The sequence below is a fragment of the Zophobas morio genome, unplaced genomic scaffold, assembly GCF_036711695.1.
Source record: "Zophobas morio isolate AGI-343-1 ecotype UQ-CSIRO unplaced genomic scaffold, CSIRO_AGI_Zmor_V1 ptg000030l, whole genome shotgun sequence".
Taxonomy (NCBI): Eukaryota; Metazoa; Arthropoda; class Insecta; order Coleoptera; family Tenebrionidae; genus Zophobas; species Zophobas morio.
The window spans coordinates 16,005,672-16,021,820 of record NW_026972135.1 but is presented as its reverse complement, the minus strand read 5'-3'; the positions used below and the strand labels follow the sequence as shown (position 1 = coordinate 16,021,820).

Sequence of the window (16,149 nt, the reverse complement as noted above, 5' to 3'; positions counted from 1 at the left end):
TTTTCTTGGAAGGTGTATCATTTGCCAAAATTAGTCTTGTCTTAGCAGAAACTTCTAGCCCCCACCCCACCCCCTCTTCTCATCTAACGACTAATTTTATTTCCGTTCAGTATAAAATCATTCATTTTATTCAGATCGGATATAATCAATCACTGAAAAGGAGACCGGGTAGGTGGGCGGGGCTAATTATATCCTTGTGTCGAGTGGAAGTGGAAAGTAATTATAGAATCTAGGATGAAAAAAAGTAAAAAAAAAGCGCCAGTCGTAACTTTTTTTTGTTATACTATATATATTTGCTATAAAATTTATTTCTTATTTCATGCACCTGACCTGACTTGTCCTGACGTCTCTATTGTCCCAAATAATAGTTGAAAAATTGTGTTATCTTAACAAATACTAGTAATTTAATTTGTATAAGGAAATATGGATTTTACAATTAAGCTCCGCCCCTCAGTTCACGATGAATAAAAAAATCATCAGAATTGAGATAGGGCGGGTGGGTGGGGCTTATAATTTGCATTTTTTGTATTAATATACATAGCCATCTTTTCACAACAAGAAACTTAAAATATAGTTAAAATGGTACATTTTTGCAAGGAAATATAGATTTTGCCGGTCTAGGACAATTCGGCGCGGCCGACTTGGCGCGGCCAACTTGGCGCGGCCGACTTGGCGCGAGCCATTTTGGCGCAAGGCCAACTTGGCGCAGGGACACTTTGGCGCAAGCAATCTTGGCGCGAGCCATCTTGGCGCGAGTACGTCGGTATATAATATAAAAAATATTTATTTTTTGTATCGTGGTTTGCACCCTGTTATTTATGCTAAGTGTAGGCAACCAAATACACAGTTTCATTCGCACAAATTCCAATAACTAAATGATCCACGGAGCAAGAAGTTCCACGTTTAGGAGTATGTTTATAATGGGGTGCAGGGCGCGAAGCGCCCGTGTGTCCATTAAAAAGTCGACATTACCCCTCCACGCATTGGAGACCATAAAAATTAGGTTATGCTAACAATGGGTACAATTTTTGTACGGTCTAGGACAATTCGGCGCGGCCGACTTGGCGCGGCCAACTTGGCGCGGCCGACTTGGCGCGAGACATTTTGGCGCAAGGACACTTTGGCGCAGGGACACTTTGGCGCAAGCCATCTTGGCGCGAGCCATCTTGGCGCGAATGAACTCGCACCAAGAAAAATAGATAGAAATATACAAAAATTGCACCCGTTGTTAGCATAAGCTAATTTTTATAGTCTCCAACGCGGGGAGGGGTAATGTCGACTTTTTAATGGACACACGGGCGCTTCGCGCCCTGCACCCCATTATAAACATACTCCTAAACGTGGAACTTGTTGCTCCGTGGATCATTTAGTTATTGCAATTTGTGCGAATGAAAATGTGTATTTTGTTGCCTACACTTAGCATAAATAACAGGGTGCCAACCAAAGTACGAACGATAAATATTTTTTATATTATGTACCGACGTACTCGCGCCAAGATGGCTCGCGCCAAGATGGCTTGCGCCAAAGTGTCCCTGCGCCAAGTTGGCTTTGCGCCAAAATGGCTCGCGCCAAGTCGGCCGCGCCAAGTTGGCCGCGCCAAGTCGGCCGCGCCAAATAGTCCCATTCCGTATTTCTGCAGAGTTAGGATATCCTGAATCCCTAATTGGACCAAACCTGTAACTACGGTGGTAGAAGTAAGGTGGAAAAACAAGTCGTTTCAAGTTGTTGAACAAAACACGCATCGCAGCAGGCTATATTTACTACCATAGTACCCAGCAGAGTATGGCTATCTACTTATATAAAATTCAACTTAGTCCGTGTTGTAAGGATCCAATTCGAATTTTTAAATTTCAAATGAATTCCGCGCGCACAAGAAACGGTTAGTGAGAAGAAGGAGAGGTTGGCAACCAACCACCCCAAGGAAACAGACGTGCGCAAAGCGGGTGGTTTTGTCTCGTGTAAAATCGGGCACTTCGCTTTGACCGCTTGGAACAAACGGTCGAGTTCTTTTCGAGCGCTTCGAGCAACAGGTTGTATTTTTGATTGTGAATTATTCTGTGCCTTTTGCTGTTGTTTTTGCGTTTCCAGTGTTGGTCCGTTCCATTGGAAAACCTAGCAGCCACCGTTGAGCCATTGGGTGTTCCTGATTTCTCACCGTTCTTACGACGAGGTTTTTGTGTTCCTTTTGGCGGTAAGCCGTGTCGAAATCTTCGCATCTTTGGAGAGGTATGTTTTGAACACCTGTTTCGCGGCGAGATTCAAGCCCCGACGATGCTTCTGACCTCGTGACGCAGCGACGCGTGCGCTTGTTTTTCCACTAATCTCGTTTTTTTATCTTTCATTTAAAATCCATCGCAGTAGGGCTTTACAGGAAGTGATTTCTAGTTCGGGCCATGCTTTATTTAGCTATATTTGTGAAATCTGTATTTTGGATGGCGGCAAACGAGTTGTTATTCTCACCGTTCTTTGTTCAGGCAGCGGCCATTTTGAAGCGTCCATTTGTTTCCTTTAATCGAGCACATGTTTTAACTGAATCTATTGAACAAATTAACAACATTGTGGGTCATGGGGGGACGTGCTTTTATTCTTTGGATTTAGCACATCGTTTATACAACGCCACAGGATTCATCGTATTTTTGCATCGCATATTTTCGACGCCTATTATTTGGAATGACGAATTCGTCCAACGCCATTTTGCAACTGCAGATTGTCTGCCATGTTTGTTTATGTGTTTTGTTTGGGGAAATGTATGTGTAATAATGGCCCACAATGCAGCTAAATAATTTCACGTTTGAATTTTAACCAATAACTTGACTGGACACTAATTAATATTAATCACATGTAAATCTGTTAACTTTACAATCTTTCACCTCATGCAATTTGTCTTTGTCTCATAATTTTAGCTTCAGTAATTTTCTTTGCTGTATAATTTGAATTGAACGTAACTTTCCATGCTCTACAGTTTTGACCTAACATGATATTTAATTTGTACAAGCTTATTTCACACCAGATCTTTATTTTATAAATCTTTGCTAAGTTTTGCTCATGTAAATATTTTGTTGATGAATATTGCTATCATGTAAATTATCTGATATCCAAATTTGATCTCAATTAAGAATTATTTGTTGACTGAATTTCCGTAAGAGAGTATGGCGAATTTAAATGTTGTTTATTGCTCTTTGTTGAAACTTTAACACTTGTTCGGTTGTCATTTAATATTAGAGTCATAGAGTTTGAACATTTAAATAGAATTGAAGGTAAATAACACAATAACACGTAGTGTCGGCGATGGGCGCAGTTCCTAGTTGCGGTAGCGGAATGTGTCGCGCTCTCTGCACATATGTGCAGGCTTTGAACTAGATTTCAGTGGGAACGGTCTTGACGACGAGGTAGTAGTTGACCAGACTTCACCGCTAGTTTTAGGCCGAAACGGCCTGCTTGGACGGCATGTTCGTCATGGAGGGGTGCTGTCTGGCAGGCTTGGTGTAGATAGAATCACCGTCGCGGGGGAAACCAGCCCAGACCGGGAGCTCCAAACTTCGCTCACGCTACGACACCCCCTCTGGGTATTTTGCTGTGCTCATAAATGAAATTGTTATATTTTGTTCTATATTTTGTTCGATCGCCACACTCTTATAATGATTCGGGTTCTGCCATCCAATTTACATATGTGTAGGGGTTTGTATTTGTTCGGTTTTCGTATGTGTATGTCTGTCAATTCGCGAGTGTTTTTCTTTCAAATATCTTAAGGTGCCTGACATGTAATATGTCGGTGAATAAAACCCCAGGGGGTTTTGGGGAATGAAGACCGATGACACCTTGGCCCTGCGGACTCGCCAGGAGGGCAAATCGAGCGTCTGTCGTTCTTCGTTTCTTTTTCCTCCTTAGGAAGGCTCCTAATTTTGTCTATTATTTCTTGCGCTCTCGACAGTGTATGCACTTGTATGAAAGAACTTCTTCCCGCCATTTTTCAAAACCAAAAAAAAAAAAAAAAAACACACAACGTAGGTTCTCATTTGTTAGACGATCACAGCCAAGGCCAAACTTTGAATTTTTGAATTTTTCGCGGGCCTTTCAAACTGTTTCAAGGTCAAATTTTAAGGCGGGAAGTTTGGGTTATCACAGTGTATAAAACATGTTTTTTAATATACCACTATTCAGTATTAGTTTTTTTATTGATTATTTTTCAATAAATAAGGGTATTGTGCTAAATTCCTGTGAAAAAGGTAGTGCTTTCACATTTATTTAATGTGCTGTGTAATACTAATGGTCAACAGATATGCATCTATTTTAATTTATGAATGATAGTCACAGTCGAACAAACCACTATAAAAACTTTATCCACATTTTAGAAAGCATTTATTACAAAAATAAACTAAAATACATACAGATCACAGAAAATAAAATAATCTTAATAAAAATGTATACTGATACGTATATGAAGTTTCTAAGTAAGTCGAGCGCATATTCACACTTGTTCAGGTTCCTTCAACAACGAATTTCTCTTAACCCTCTTTCTGCCAAAGTATTCTTCGATCTCTTGTAACGATTTCCCTCTAGTCTCCGGCAGAAGTGTTACTACAAATATAGTGCCAGCTAAACTCATTGCGCCATAGAAGAAAAACACTCCGTGTCGATCCATACTCTCTATCATATCAGGATAAATCTTGACTGCAATGAAATTGAAAAAGTATCCAAGTCCCGATGCCAAACCTGACGCCGTTCCTCGAATTTTCGCCGGGAAAACCTCAGCCGACATAGCAAAAGGCATCGGCAGAAATCCTATAGTGCTTATAAAGAAATAAACCAGTAAAAGTAACACTGGCAGAAACAGGAGGGAGTCTTGAGTAGAATCCGAAACTTTTCCTTGATTAATAGCCAAAATATACCCTGCTAAAGCCATCATACAAATGGTCATTCCTGAACCGGATATCATTGACAATGGTCTTCGTCCGTAGAGTTTGCTGATGTAACTCGCCAATATGGCGGCGAATAGACGAACTATACCGATTAAAACTATTGTGAGATAGGCGTCTAATTGGACACCAGCGTCTTTGACGATATCTATGGCGTAGAAAACTATAGCGAAGGTTCCAGCAAACTGTTGGAAAAAAAAGAACGTCCCTACTACAGCTAATGGTTTCAGGGCAGTGGGTTTCATGAGGTGTTTCCACTTGTTGACAAATTGTTCTATGAGGGTTTTTTGTTTGGGTATGGATTTGATCCCTCTATTCTTTATTAGATTCTCGATTTCTTGTTCTACTTCTGGTACGAATTCTTTGGTTCCAAAAATTGTACACATATTGGCTTTAGCTTCATCGTAACGGTTCTTGCGGATCAGCCAAGCGGGAGATTCAGGAATTAAAAAGGAGATGAAAACCATTCCAACGCATGGAAGGACGGCAGAAATAAGGCATATAACACCCCAGTTATCCTAAAAAATTATTATACGTTTTAGTATGTTCAAGATTTGCAAAACGCTTACTTACTTTTAAAACTAAACCTAATAAATATACAATTAAGACCCCCACGGCAAAAAAAATGCTATTCCAAGTACAAATCACACTCCGCAGTTTGTTGCTTGAAACCTCAGCCATATAAATCGTAGCTGGAATACTCGACAGTCCTGTAGACAATCCAGTTAACAGTCGACCAATTAACAAAATAGTGTACTGATTTTCAGGAAAATAATAGGCTGCCGCTACGATCAACCACCCAATAAAACAAGTAATGTTTATACAATACATAGCGCTCCTTCTCCCATACCTATCGGCAATGGGTCCCGAAAAAATGCAACCGAAGGGAGTTGCCAAGGATGCAATACTAGCTACAAAAAAAAAAATTAAAACTGATCCCTAACGCTCAGGTCGCTTCATACCAAACCAGGAAGCTTCATCAGCGTTTAAAAAATGTGTATTCGAAGTATCTTTTAGGGCAGGTAAAGCTACAGCTGAGAATCCTAAACTCATACTAGGTGCTATGCTGGAGAAGTTTGCCAGTAAGCCTAAGATTATCTAGAAATTAAAAAATTAAATAAGTAGAAGAATATGAACACGCATGAGATGAAATCGTGTCGTTTAAAATTTAAGATTAGAATCATTATCTTTGATTTCATTGTTTTATAAGAGATCTGAAAACCAGATCTAGCAAGTTAAGTGTGCTTTAATAATGGCAAAAAATTTTTAAGATGAAAACTGATAGAAAATATGTAAGTCATGATATAAACTGCATGCTTGTTGATGATTAGGACTGATAATAATTAAAAGTTCATTGTCGCGTTTATTTATAATACAGACGTCGTAAAAACCTGAAAATGTTTTTTCTGATTAATTAAACAACCGGTAATTATAGGAGTTTTATAATTATAATAAATATCTGTTTTACGCAAGTTATCACATTATTCATACTTCATGACTTCTCACTCGAGATTTTAAAGTAATTCATTTATGTCATTTCAACTATTCTTAAACGTTGATCCATTTTGAGAGAAAGGACCTTGAAAATTATCATCAGTTAAATTAATATCATCATAGTGTTACGAAATAAACCCATACACCGCCCCGGTACGACGCCTATGGGTTTTCTAGTATGTGCGGCGAAGATGAGTAACTCATCGTCGGTGACGGCGGCCGGGCGGCGTTCGCTAAAGAAAAGTTTGGAAGCGGAAGTCACGATGGGTGCTCCAGAACAAGCCTAGAAGCAGTCGCGGCGACCTTTCGAGAAGGACCGCGTGCTGTTTAAATGGGAACCACCATCCGGAGCAGTCAGAGTAGTCCAGACAATGAAACAAGTAGAGTCTAATCAAATCCACTCCAGTCAAGTCGAAATTATTCTGTACATATTCGTTGTGTGATTGGTTGTGTAAATTTGAGTTACTAAGAAATAAATTGCCGCCGATTTTAATCACCGATCATCCTAACAATAGACTCGAATTGTTTGAAATTCTTGATAAAGTGTTTGTTTCCGTACCTTTAATATGGATACTTATTTTGCGACAAATTGAGAGCTTTTTTCTCCTCGTCAGTTTCACGTTAATATTGGATTTCCGACCCCAGTGGACTAGGAGACGCCTTTCGCGCCGCTGTCGCTATGCATCCTCTCGTCGCGTAGTTTGTTTCCACTTAATTTCGCTTTTTTGCTCTACTGTCATAATTTAGAGTTGTCGCCACACCATCGTAATAACTTGTACATTTGCATCCAGTTAATTTAGGGACTTTAAAATTGTGACGCTTCAAGATTTATATCAGTGATATTTGATTTAATTTTTTAATGGATTTGTTGACCATCACAAGACCAAATTTTGAATTTTACTAAGGGTTCATGCTAACAGTTACATGGTTTTACAACTGTAATTGGAAAAATACATTACTTTATTTTTCAACCGAGAGTTACACAGATACTCATTGTGCATCTGAAAATTTAAAAATAGGTAGTTTTTTCAAAAGGACTTAACGCCACTTGTTATTTGTTGTGTATGAAAATACGTGTTAAAATTGGTAAATGGACAACTGCATTCGACGCTAAGTCCTCATCAATGAGCGTAATTAGTGTAATATCAGTTTGTTAATGATTTTCTAATTTGTAATGTGCAAAAGTTTCCACTATTTCATCAACACGTGTAATTTTTGTTTGCATTTTATCGACAATAATGGAAAATGGTTCTGTAAAACACGTGGCGGAAATTCACTTATTCGGGTTCACATGATTTTTTATAACAATGACATCAAAAGTTCCGAACGTTTTTACTTAAGTGATTACATTATCTAAACTTTGTAACTCCTCACTCGAGATTTAAAATAGTTCATTTATGGCATTTAAACTAAAGTTAATCCATTATGAGAGAAAGGACCTTGCACATTATAATCAGTCGTGGACTCGAAATAGGAAGTCAAATTTATGTTTATTTTGTATTATGTATATGAATGTGTTATGTTCGTACATCCAAATTATTATCTCACAACTTGAATTTGAACATTTATTCTCGGACTATTAGTTTAATTTTGCCTTCTTATGTTGACTTCACATGTGCTTTGCTTTTATGATATGTGAATTCTTTGAATCCATGATGTAATCTTGATGAGCTCGTTTGTGATTTAACTATTCACTTGAATGTAAATTCTTTGTCGCTACAGTGTAGAGTAACAAAGATCTGTTTGCTTTGCAGAACTTAGGAATCTGGTCACCTGCATAAAAGGGATGTCGGGGACAGTTTTCAGATTTAACACGTTTCAGACTTTTTTTAATTAACAATAACGTTGAACGTTTTGGCGCCCGAATTTGAATCAAAAGTTCGAGTAGTCACATTTGAATAATTTGAATTTGAAAAAAAAATTCAATAACAAAAATCGGTAAACATAGACAACCATGTGCACGTTAGCGCTTGGGAGTAGTGTGTAGTTCTGCTTGAAATTTTAGTTAGAGGGTTGTTAGAAGAGGGCGACTTGGTGGCGAAAGTATAGCTGTTTGGTGGATGGATGGTGAAAAGACGCGGTGAGTTAGGTTAAGTTTAGTTGGCTTGGTAGTTAATAAAAGGGAGGAAGCTATCGAAGCGGAAAAATGTGAATTTGTGACCCACGCTAACCACGTGTAAATTTGATTCATTGTTTGTAAATTCACAGTTCGTGTTAGGATTTTGATCGTTAACCGGTGCTCACACAATTTAACAGACATGAGAGTTATTTAGATAAACACTCACTAGGAAATTTCATGGAATTCACTTAGTCAGGATTCAGTCTTTTGTTTAACAAAGTTATGAATAAGTTTCTGTGTGCTAATACTTAAGTGTTACATTATTCTTAATGCTTCACACAAGATTGCTAATAGTTCATTTACGGCAGTTAAATTAACCTAACGTTGCCCCACTGTCGAAAAAGATCGTAGAAATACCGTCATTATATCGTGGACTGACGGGGAGGGGATTAAAGATTTCTCTCCTATGCAGTTATCATCGTTATCAGCGCATCACCGAAACGCATTTTTCTCGCAACGCATTTTGTGTTTATTTATCATGTGTTTTGTTTGGGATAAACAGTCCACGATATAAACCCTCAAAACAAATTGTTTTAAGTAATTAATCACTTGGATCATGGCATAATGTAACATCATATAAATTTGTTAGCTCTGCAACTTTCACCTCATATAATATTTCTCTAGTGGCAGCTTGTTTTTTTTTCTTTTTTTTTTTGACAGTGGAAAAATAAATAATTTTGTGTCCTCCATAAATTTGGTATTCTATTTAGCGGTACTTTTCCAACCTTGGGGTCCACCATTTGCATTTGAACGCATCCCGCCATTTTTCAAAAACACAATGTAGGGTTCCATTTGTCAATCGATCACAGCCAACGCCAAATTTGAATTTTTGAATTTTTCGCATGTCAGTTTAAGGCGGGATGTTTGGGTTATCACAACGTGTTGAAGTTCATCAGTCAATTCCAAGTGGTATCAGTTTTTTAGCACAAGTTGTCTCGTAAACCTTTTTTTCTGTTCCAACTGGCGTACCTACCCCTCGTGTCGACGTAAATGGCCTTGCTCAGTGTATCGCTGCAACCCGAGGAGAGCTCGATCGCCTTGATCAGAGCCGTCGATCACGATACAGTTTTTGGAGTTTGTTTACATTTAAATTTACCGCCACACCACCGCAATGCCTTGAGCATTATCATCCAGTTATTTTATTGACGATTGCTTTTTTGTTTGTGCATTTAATGTGATATTCAAATATTTGTTTTAATTGCATTTTTGAAAGTTGGAGAAGGTTTTTGATTTAATGTTTTCGTATTTCTACTATTCTGCTATAAATACTCGTTCAAACGACGTCATTAATCTTCTAAGGGGAATGATTAAGTTAATTTTAATTAATCTTCTGCATTTCTGAATCAGTGCTAATGTATTATTAATTACATAATCTCTGAGATAAACTATTAAAACAGGATGATCGTTAAGTATACCGAGATTAAAGATGCAGTGAGAAGACTTATCCAACGATGGACCGAAGGTAGGGAAAACTGCATTAATAAAATTAATAATAAGAGCAAAAAAATCTGTGTGGATTCCAATAGCCGAAATAGCGTAAATATTTGTATAAATTTCTAAAAGCCAGTGTACCGTTAATAATCATAAGTGCGATAAGCCTATTTCGGGAATTACACAATTTGACACTTTTTCCATATCCGAATAAGCTCCAAGCCAAATTTGAGAAACATCAATTATTTACAGAATAAAATTTGTCAAAATGGAGTACCACAAAAATGATTACCGTCAGTTTAAAATTAAGTTTTTGTACTTTACTAACTTATTAAATTTAAAAATACGATATAAAAAAAATCGTCGATCTATTATATAACACTTGTCAATTAAATGTCAAAATGATGATTAATTGTGTCATCATTTTTAAAAGATAAATATGCCCACTTTCGAGTGACTGCAAAAAGTGTGCTTTAAACTTAAATCAGAACAACGATGAAATTAAGAGGTTATTTGATGACGTCACATTAAGTAATAAAATTAACGCTTTTATGTTTTATTTTGGTAAACTTAAATACATATCAACAATACACACTATCCAAAAAAATAAGCTCATAAAATGGATTTAAATGCTTCAAAGAATTTTATTTTACCAAATATTTCTTCAAATTAAGTATAACATAAAACGTTTACCATAATCACGTGACTCCAATAAAATAATATAATATAGCTCGTTGTGACAAAATAAAAAACGAAAAATGTTGGGCCCACTTTATGGTAATGGTAAAAATGGTAAAATTATCAAGTTTGAATTAACTACTTAAATTGATATTTAAGTTAAAAAATTACCCCTAAAGATTTCAAAAAAAGTAATCATTAGTTTTTGAAGCTTAACTTGCCAGATCGAAAAATAGCACATAAAACCAAACTAATTGCTTTCAATTTTTTATTTTAGTTTAAAATTATGACAAAAACTCACCTGTTTGGATACAGATCTCTTAAATCCAGTCGATCCATTACTCTCATTTTTCACGTCGTGACCACTATCAACCATTTCCGCAAAAATTTAAACTGTAGATACTATTAAGATGAACACATCGAAAATGTTACACTTTTTCAAGAGGAATCGCTTTATATGTAGATTGATAATCTTTCCACTTATCTGTGAAAAAACAAACTATCATCTGTTTCACTCATTTCATAAGTATTCGTTTTGGAAACTGCGCAAACAACTTTAATAAAATTATTGCCAAAGTCGATGGCCACTGTACTCCTCATAAAAGGAATAAGCCTAAATATACTTTTCCAAATCATGTGTGAAATAAACAACATTGATTTTTATCATGTGTTGCAACTGCAAATACACTTCATCGTTTATCCGTAATGGATTAAAAATTTCGCAATTCCGTCAAGGTACTCGTGAAAAATATAAACAATCATGGGAATTCTTTAAATCGGCTGTGATCAAACGTTACCAAAAAATCATTAATAACCTACGCACGTTTCGCTGATTTATAGAACTATAGAACATCACCCGCAGCTGCTTATATCTTTTGGATTTATCATCCATAAATATAAACCCATTCGCAATTGTGGGGTAATTAAACACTGTCGCTGCCACTGCAAACAGCAGGAAAAGTCAACACAATAAAAGAAAATGTTTCATGGAATTTACTACGCGAAAACAAGCGAAGGATTCCTCAAATAAATTAACTTTTTGAAGATTTTATTCCAAAATACATAAAAAAGGTTATCTGGGCCGGCGATAACCTCCACTAGGCGTCTTTTTGTGGTACGGGAATAAATTTTGCTAGAATTCGGAGTCGCTGCACTTTGTTCTAAAAACTTTTTGAAAAACATCTTTCTCCGAAACACGTGTCGGGTTTTAAGCATTGTTGTAACATAAATAAGACGTCATTACCAATCACAATTAAAGACAGTCATATAGTTTATTAAACAAAAAGACTCATCATCAATAAAGAGAACTATAAATAAATTGCGACTCGTCTGTTCGCATAAAAACCTCATAGTTCGGGAAGTCTCACAAAATATCAACAAATTGAGTAATTGTGATAGTAAGACAACTAACTCATGGTCAACGTTTATAATTAAAAGACGCATGATTTGAGTTAATTGCGGTTGGTAACCGATGAATGAAGTAATTTTCAAGTTCAAAAACATTTTTTTAATTTTATTTATATAAAAAAATACCATCTATAAATATAAAGAATATTATCTTACAACCAGGGATGCCATGCAGGATCCATCCTGCACAGATTATCGTGACTAATTGCAGCATTTACGAGGGTTGAGACCTAGAAACAAAAAACATGGTTAATTATGCAATAAGTTATCGTAAAAAGTGTTACTACGGTAGATATAAAAATATATTTGTTGAATAAGCAATGAAAAGAAAAACGATCTCGCTATATCGCTGATAAATTTATAAAAACATTTTTTTTTTTCATAATTTAATAATTTTTTCAAACACACATCTTTTTGCAGACAGCAAAGAAATCCTTATAACTTGGCATTATTAAGCTCTTAATGTTTAGCATTTTAATAATGTAACGACGGAAGATTATTCTTATTTTTCGTTACTTAAAAATTAAAATATTTAAATACGTAAAAAAATAAATTTAATTTTAAATCAAATACATTAAGCGCTCACTACACTCAAAACAATAATCTGACACAATGAGCAAGTTCTCTAATAGAATTAAACTAACATTATTATTTAATCTTCTTAAATCTAAATTTACAATTGAAGCAATGTTATTACAAATTTTTATAACATATTTTTATATTATGTATGAATCAAATCCATCAAAAATAAAGTAGTATTTAAAAATATCCACCTGAGATAACGTTTTACTAAATGTTATCAACTTTTTACTGAGAAAAAGTATCGGTGAGCAAGATTGATAAAATAATCGGTTGTAAGAAGTTCTAAAAAAAATAGAAAAATAAAGGATCATTATAAATGTTTGTTACACATAAAAATAAAAAGTTTAGACGTAAATTTGACGTTCAACAATTGACCTCCCAGTGTGGCGATTATTAGTTGCTAACCCGTTCGGTTTTAGTTTACTTTATTACTGTTTTTGCCCATTAATATACCGCGTGATCAGAGTCAATCTGTTAGTAACCCTGGACTTTTAGTTAAAATAGGGATCATACTGTTTTCTACATATAACTTCCCGTTGTCAGCTGTCAAGATTGACAGATTTTTGACATTTTTTATTTGCAAAAGATATCTAAAACATAACCTAAATTTATCGCTTGTCACGATTGGCATATCTGTCGTACAATTGCTTCCATTATGCTTATGCCAATATAAACGCAAGAAAAGTTCACATTTTTGTTTAAAAAGTACTGCCAACAGACTCAGTCATTTCTAATCACGCGATACATCATTATGTAATCATAACGTTCTGAGTTAGCTAAACAAATTCTTACTCAAGACCTTTGCAAAAGGAGTATTCTTGAAAGTATATCCGCATTCATTATATTACAGTACGAAATAAACAAACACGATAAAATTGTTTATTCCATGGGATACATAGGTACACTGTAATCTCTTAAGAACAGTGACAAGTGGGAAATACTCAGTTACACACATTTAAATTTGTTGAAAAGTTTTATAAAAATCCAAACAAACGGCAGACAAACAGGCAGACGAACAGATAAACAGAAATCCCAACATGTGATAATCATATATCTAATAATAAAAAATGTTTCTGTTCATTAAATAATGCTAAAAATATTTACAATTGGCTGTATTCTATATTTCCTCAATAAATAATATAACATTAATATGTGTTTTATTCAAACGCAAAAAAAACCTGTCAGGTGTGGGATTCGAACCCACGCTCCCTTTCGAGAATCAGACCTTAAATCTAACGTCTTAGAGCGCTCGGTCAGCCTGACTACACTTAAATGTTTTATTTATAAATTTGTAAAAAAGCTGCAAAAGGGATAGTCAGAATAGCACTCGAGGTTGCGCAGGACCCTCCTCGGGGCCACGTGCCGACCTCAGAAGTCAATTATGGATCGACGAAAAATAATCAGGCTCCAGTTCGACCTCATTTGACCTGGCCTAGAAGCCCCACCATATAACTACTCGTACTTGTATCAGAAAGACCTATGTTACTCAATTTTGCCAACAATCGGCATTACGTCCACTTGGAGCTTGGCATCAAGTGAATCGGCTATAAACTGAGTACATGAGTGATCCACAGCGAACAAGATAAAGTGATTCTGGCGGAGGTTCACCAACACCTATTTGTTCGAGGTGTCGCCTTGCTAGACAAAATCTGGAACCTCGAGATGGGCCTCCAAACCTCATCCTCCGGTGTTGGCCCACAATAATGTTGGAGTCAAGGAAGTAGTGAAAAGCTTCTTAGTAATGGTCGTCCATTTGACTCCACGGATTTTCATGCAAATGAAAATGCAGAAAGAATCAGGAATCTGCACACTACCTGTGCGAATGGCGGCCATTCGTGACGTAACACACATTCTCCTAATTAGTGACACAGGTGGGATAGTCTACGAGATCAAAAGAATGGAAAACCAGCCGAGCCGAGCCGAGCCATAAGAGTGACGATCTGATAGAAGAAGATGACGGAAAAGCCCGAAACGATAGAGGAATCGAAGCTGGAGGTTAAGGCAGTATCACTCAGAATTTCGACACAACAGTCGAGTATAATAACTCTACACGTAGTCCTCTCTAGTTATTTTTAGTTTCTGTTGGTACCCCTGTGTCCTGTGTATGGCAACAGATCAAAGACTTCAAATATGTATAGACTGGATGTCACCTAAAATTTTATTGTATTTTCTGTCAACGGAAATCGATGCCCTTTCTGGTACTTTTCTGTTACCAACATAAACATAACACATAACCTCTAAGACCTATAGCTTTCTGGTGTTCGTTGTTGGAGTGTTCGTATATCGCTTACAGTTCCTTGGATTGCTACTATATAAAATATATTTTTTGAATTTTTTAAAAAGTATAATCACTTTTCTGACTTAAATAAGATTACATCAGATATCAATGAATCTCATTTCAATTTGTTAATTAAAACTGTTTAAAAAAAAATATTTAGCTGTATGGTTACACCACTCATATTTTTTAGAAACAGAAAGAGAAAGGGGTGTAAACGTGAGGCAGAAATTTCATAAACTAGTTTTATTTAAGAGACAATAAAATATTTGTCTTTCTTTTCTTTAATCCTATATAGATTTTCAGTGTTTTTTTTTTACTTGTACATGCTGTGGTGACCGAATTTGAATCAAATCTTCGCACTGAAATTAATCAATAGCGGCACAAAATCACATTCGAATAATTTGAATTTAAAAAAAAATCAATTAAAAAAATCGTTGAACATAGGCAAACATGTGCACGTTAATGCTTTGGGAGTAGTTGGTAGCTCGCTAGGGGATTTTTAGTTATAAGGTTGGTTGGTAGGCAAGATGGCGGCATGGCGAAAACATGGTGAAAGCGTCATTATTGTTTTGGTTTCTTGTGTGTGAGCATGGTGAAAAGTTGCTGTAAGTTAGCTAGGTTAAATTAGTTGCTTTGGTAGTTAATAAAAGGACGAAGGCTTTGTTTAATCAAAATTAATCGTAACGATGGCGCCCAGTTTTCCCCAACACGCGCAACTAATTCTTGCGGCTTTCTAATCGAAAACGGCAAATTTTTTAACGACGTTAACCCGTGTAAATTGAATTCATTGTTTGTAAATTCACAGTTCATCTTAAGATTTTGATCGTTAACTGGTTCTAACACAATGTAACAGACATTTGCTAGGAGTTTTCATGTAATTCACTTAGTCAGAACTCGTTTTATTTTGTTTGTCTAATTTATGAATAAGTTTCTGGATGCTAATACGTAAGTGTTACATTATAACCCTTCTTAATTCTTCACACACCATTGCCAATAGTTCAATAACGGCAGTTAAATTAAAGGGGGGGATTCCTTAGACAGTTATCATCGTTGTCATCATTATATCACCGAGACCTATTCTCTCGCAACGTGGAAAATTTCATCACCGAGGCATTTCCTCGCAACATTAAAAATTACATCACCGAGGCATTTCCTTGCGATGCTAAAAATTACATCACCGAGACGCTTATTCCTCGCAACACTGACTGGATATCTTTGTGTTTATTTTTTATGTGTTTTGTTAG

At 36.1% G+C, this 16,149-nt stretch overlaps 2 protein-coding genes across 4 annotated transcripts in view; both read right to left on the bottom strand.

Annotated features, from left to right (window-relative positions):
- Positions 1–4,336: 4,336 nt before the first annotated feature.
- Positions 4,337–11,110, bottom strand: LOC135138819 (facilitated trehalose transporter Tret1-like). Its single transcript, XM_064068841.1, has 4 exons — positions 10,940–11,110; positions 5,879–6,014; positions 5,490–5,827; positions 4,337–5,434 (listed from the first exon to the last, which is right to left on the bottom strand). Exons 1-4 carry the CDS (start codon positions 11,012–11,014, stop codon positions 4,469–4,471), a joined length of 1,515 nt encoding a protein of 504 aa, XP_063924911.1. The 5' UTR covers positions 11,015–11,110; the 3' UTR covers positions 4,337–4,468.
- The window catches only part of Nipped-a (Nipped-A), a 66,007-nt gene continuing 60,893 nt past the window's right edge, over positions 11,036–16,149 (bottom strand). For 2 of the 3 annotated variants that reach the window (XM_064068839.1, XM_064068838.1), the window contains exon 25: positions 12,131–12,275. In XM_064068839.1, the coding sequence (XP_063924909.1) occupies positions 12,198–12,275 (78 nt within the window). In that variant the 3' untranslated portion in view covers positions 12,131–12,197. Of the gene's footprint in view, positions 11,123–12,130; positions 12,276–16,149 lie in introns of those variants that run through there. The other variant, XM_064068840.1, reaches the window with a different exon arrangement.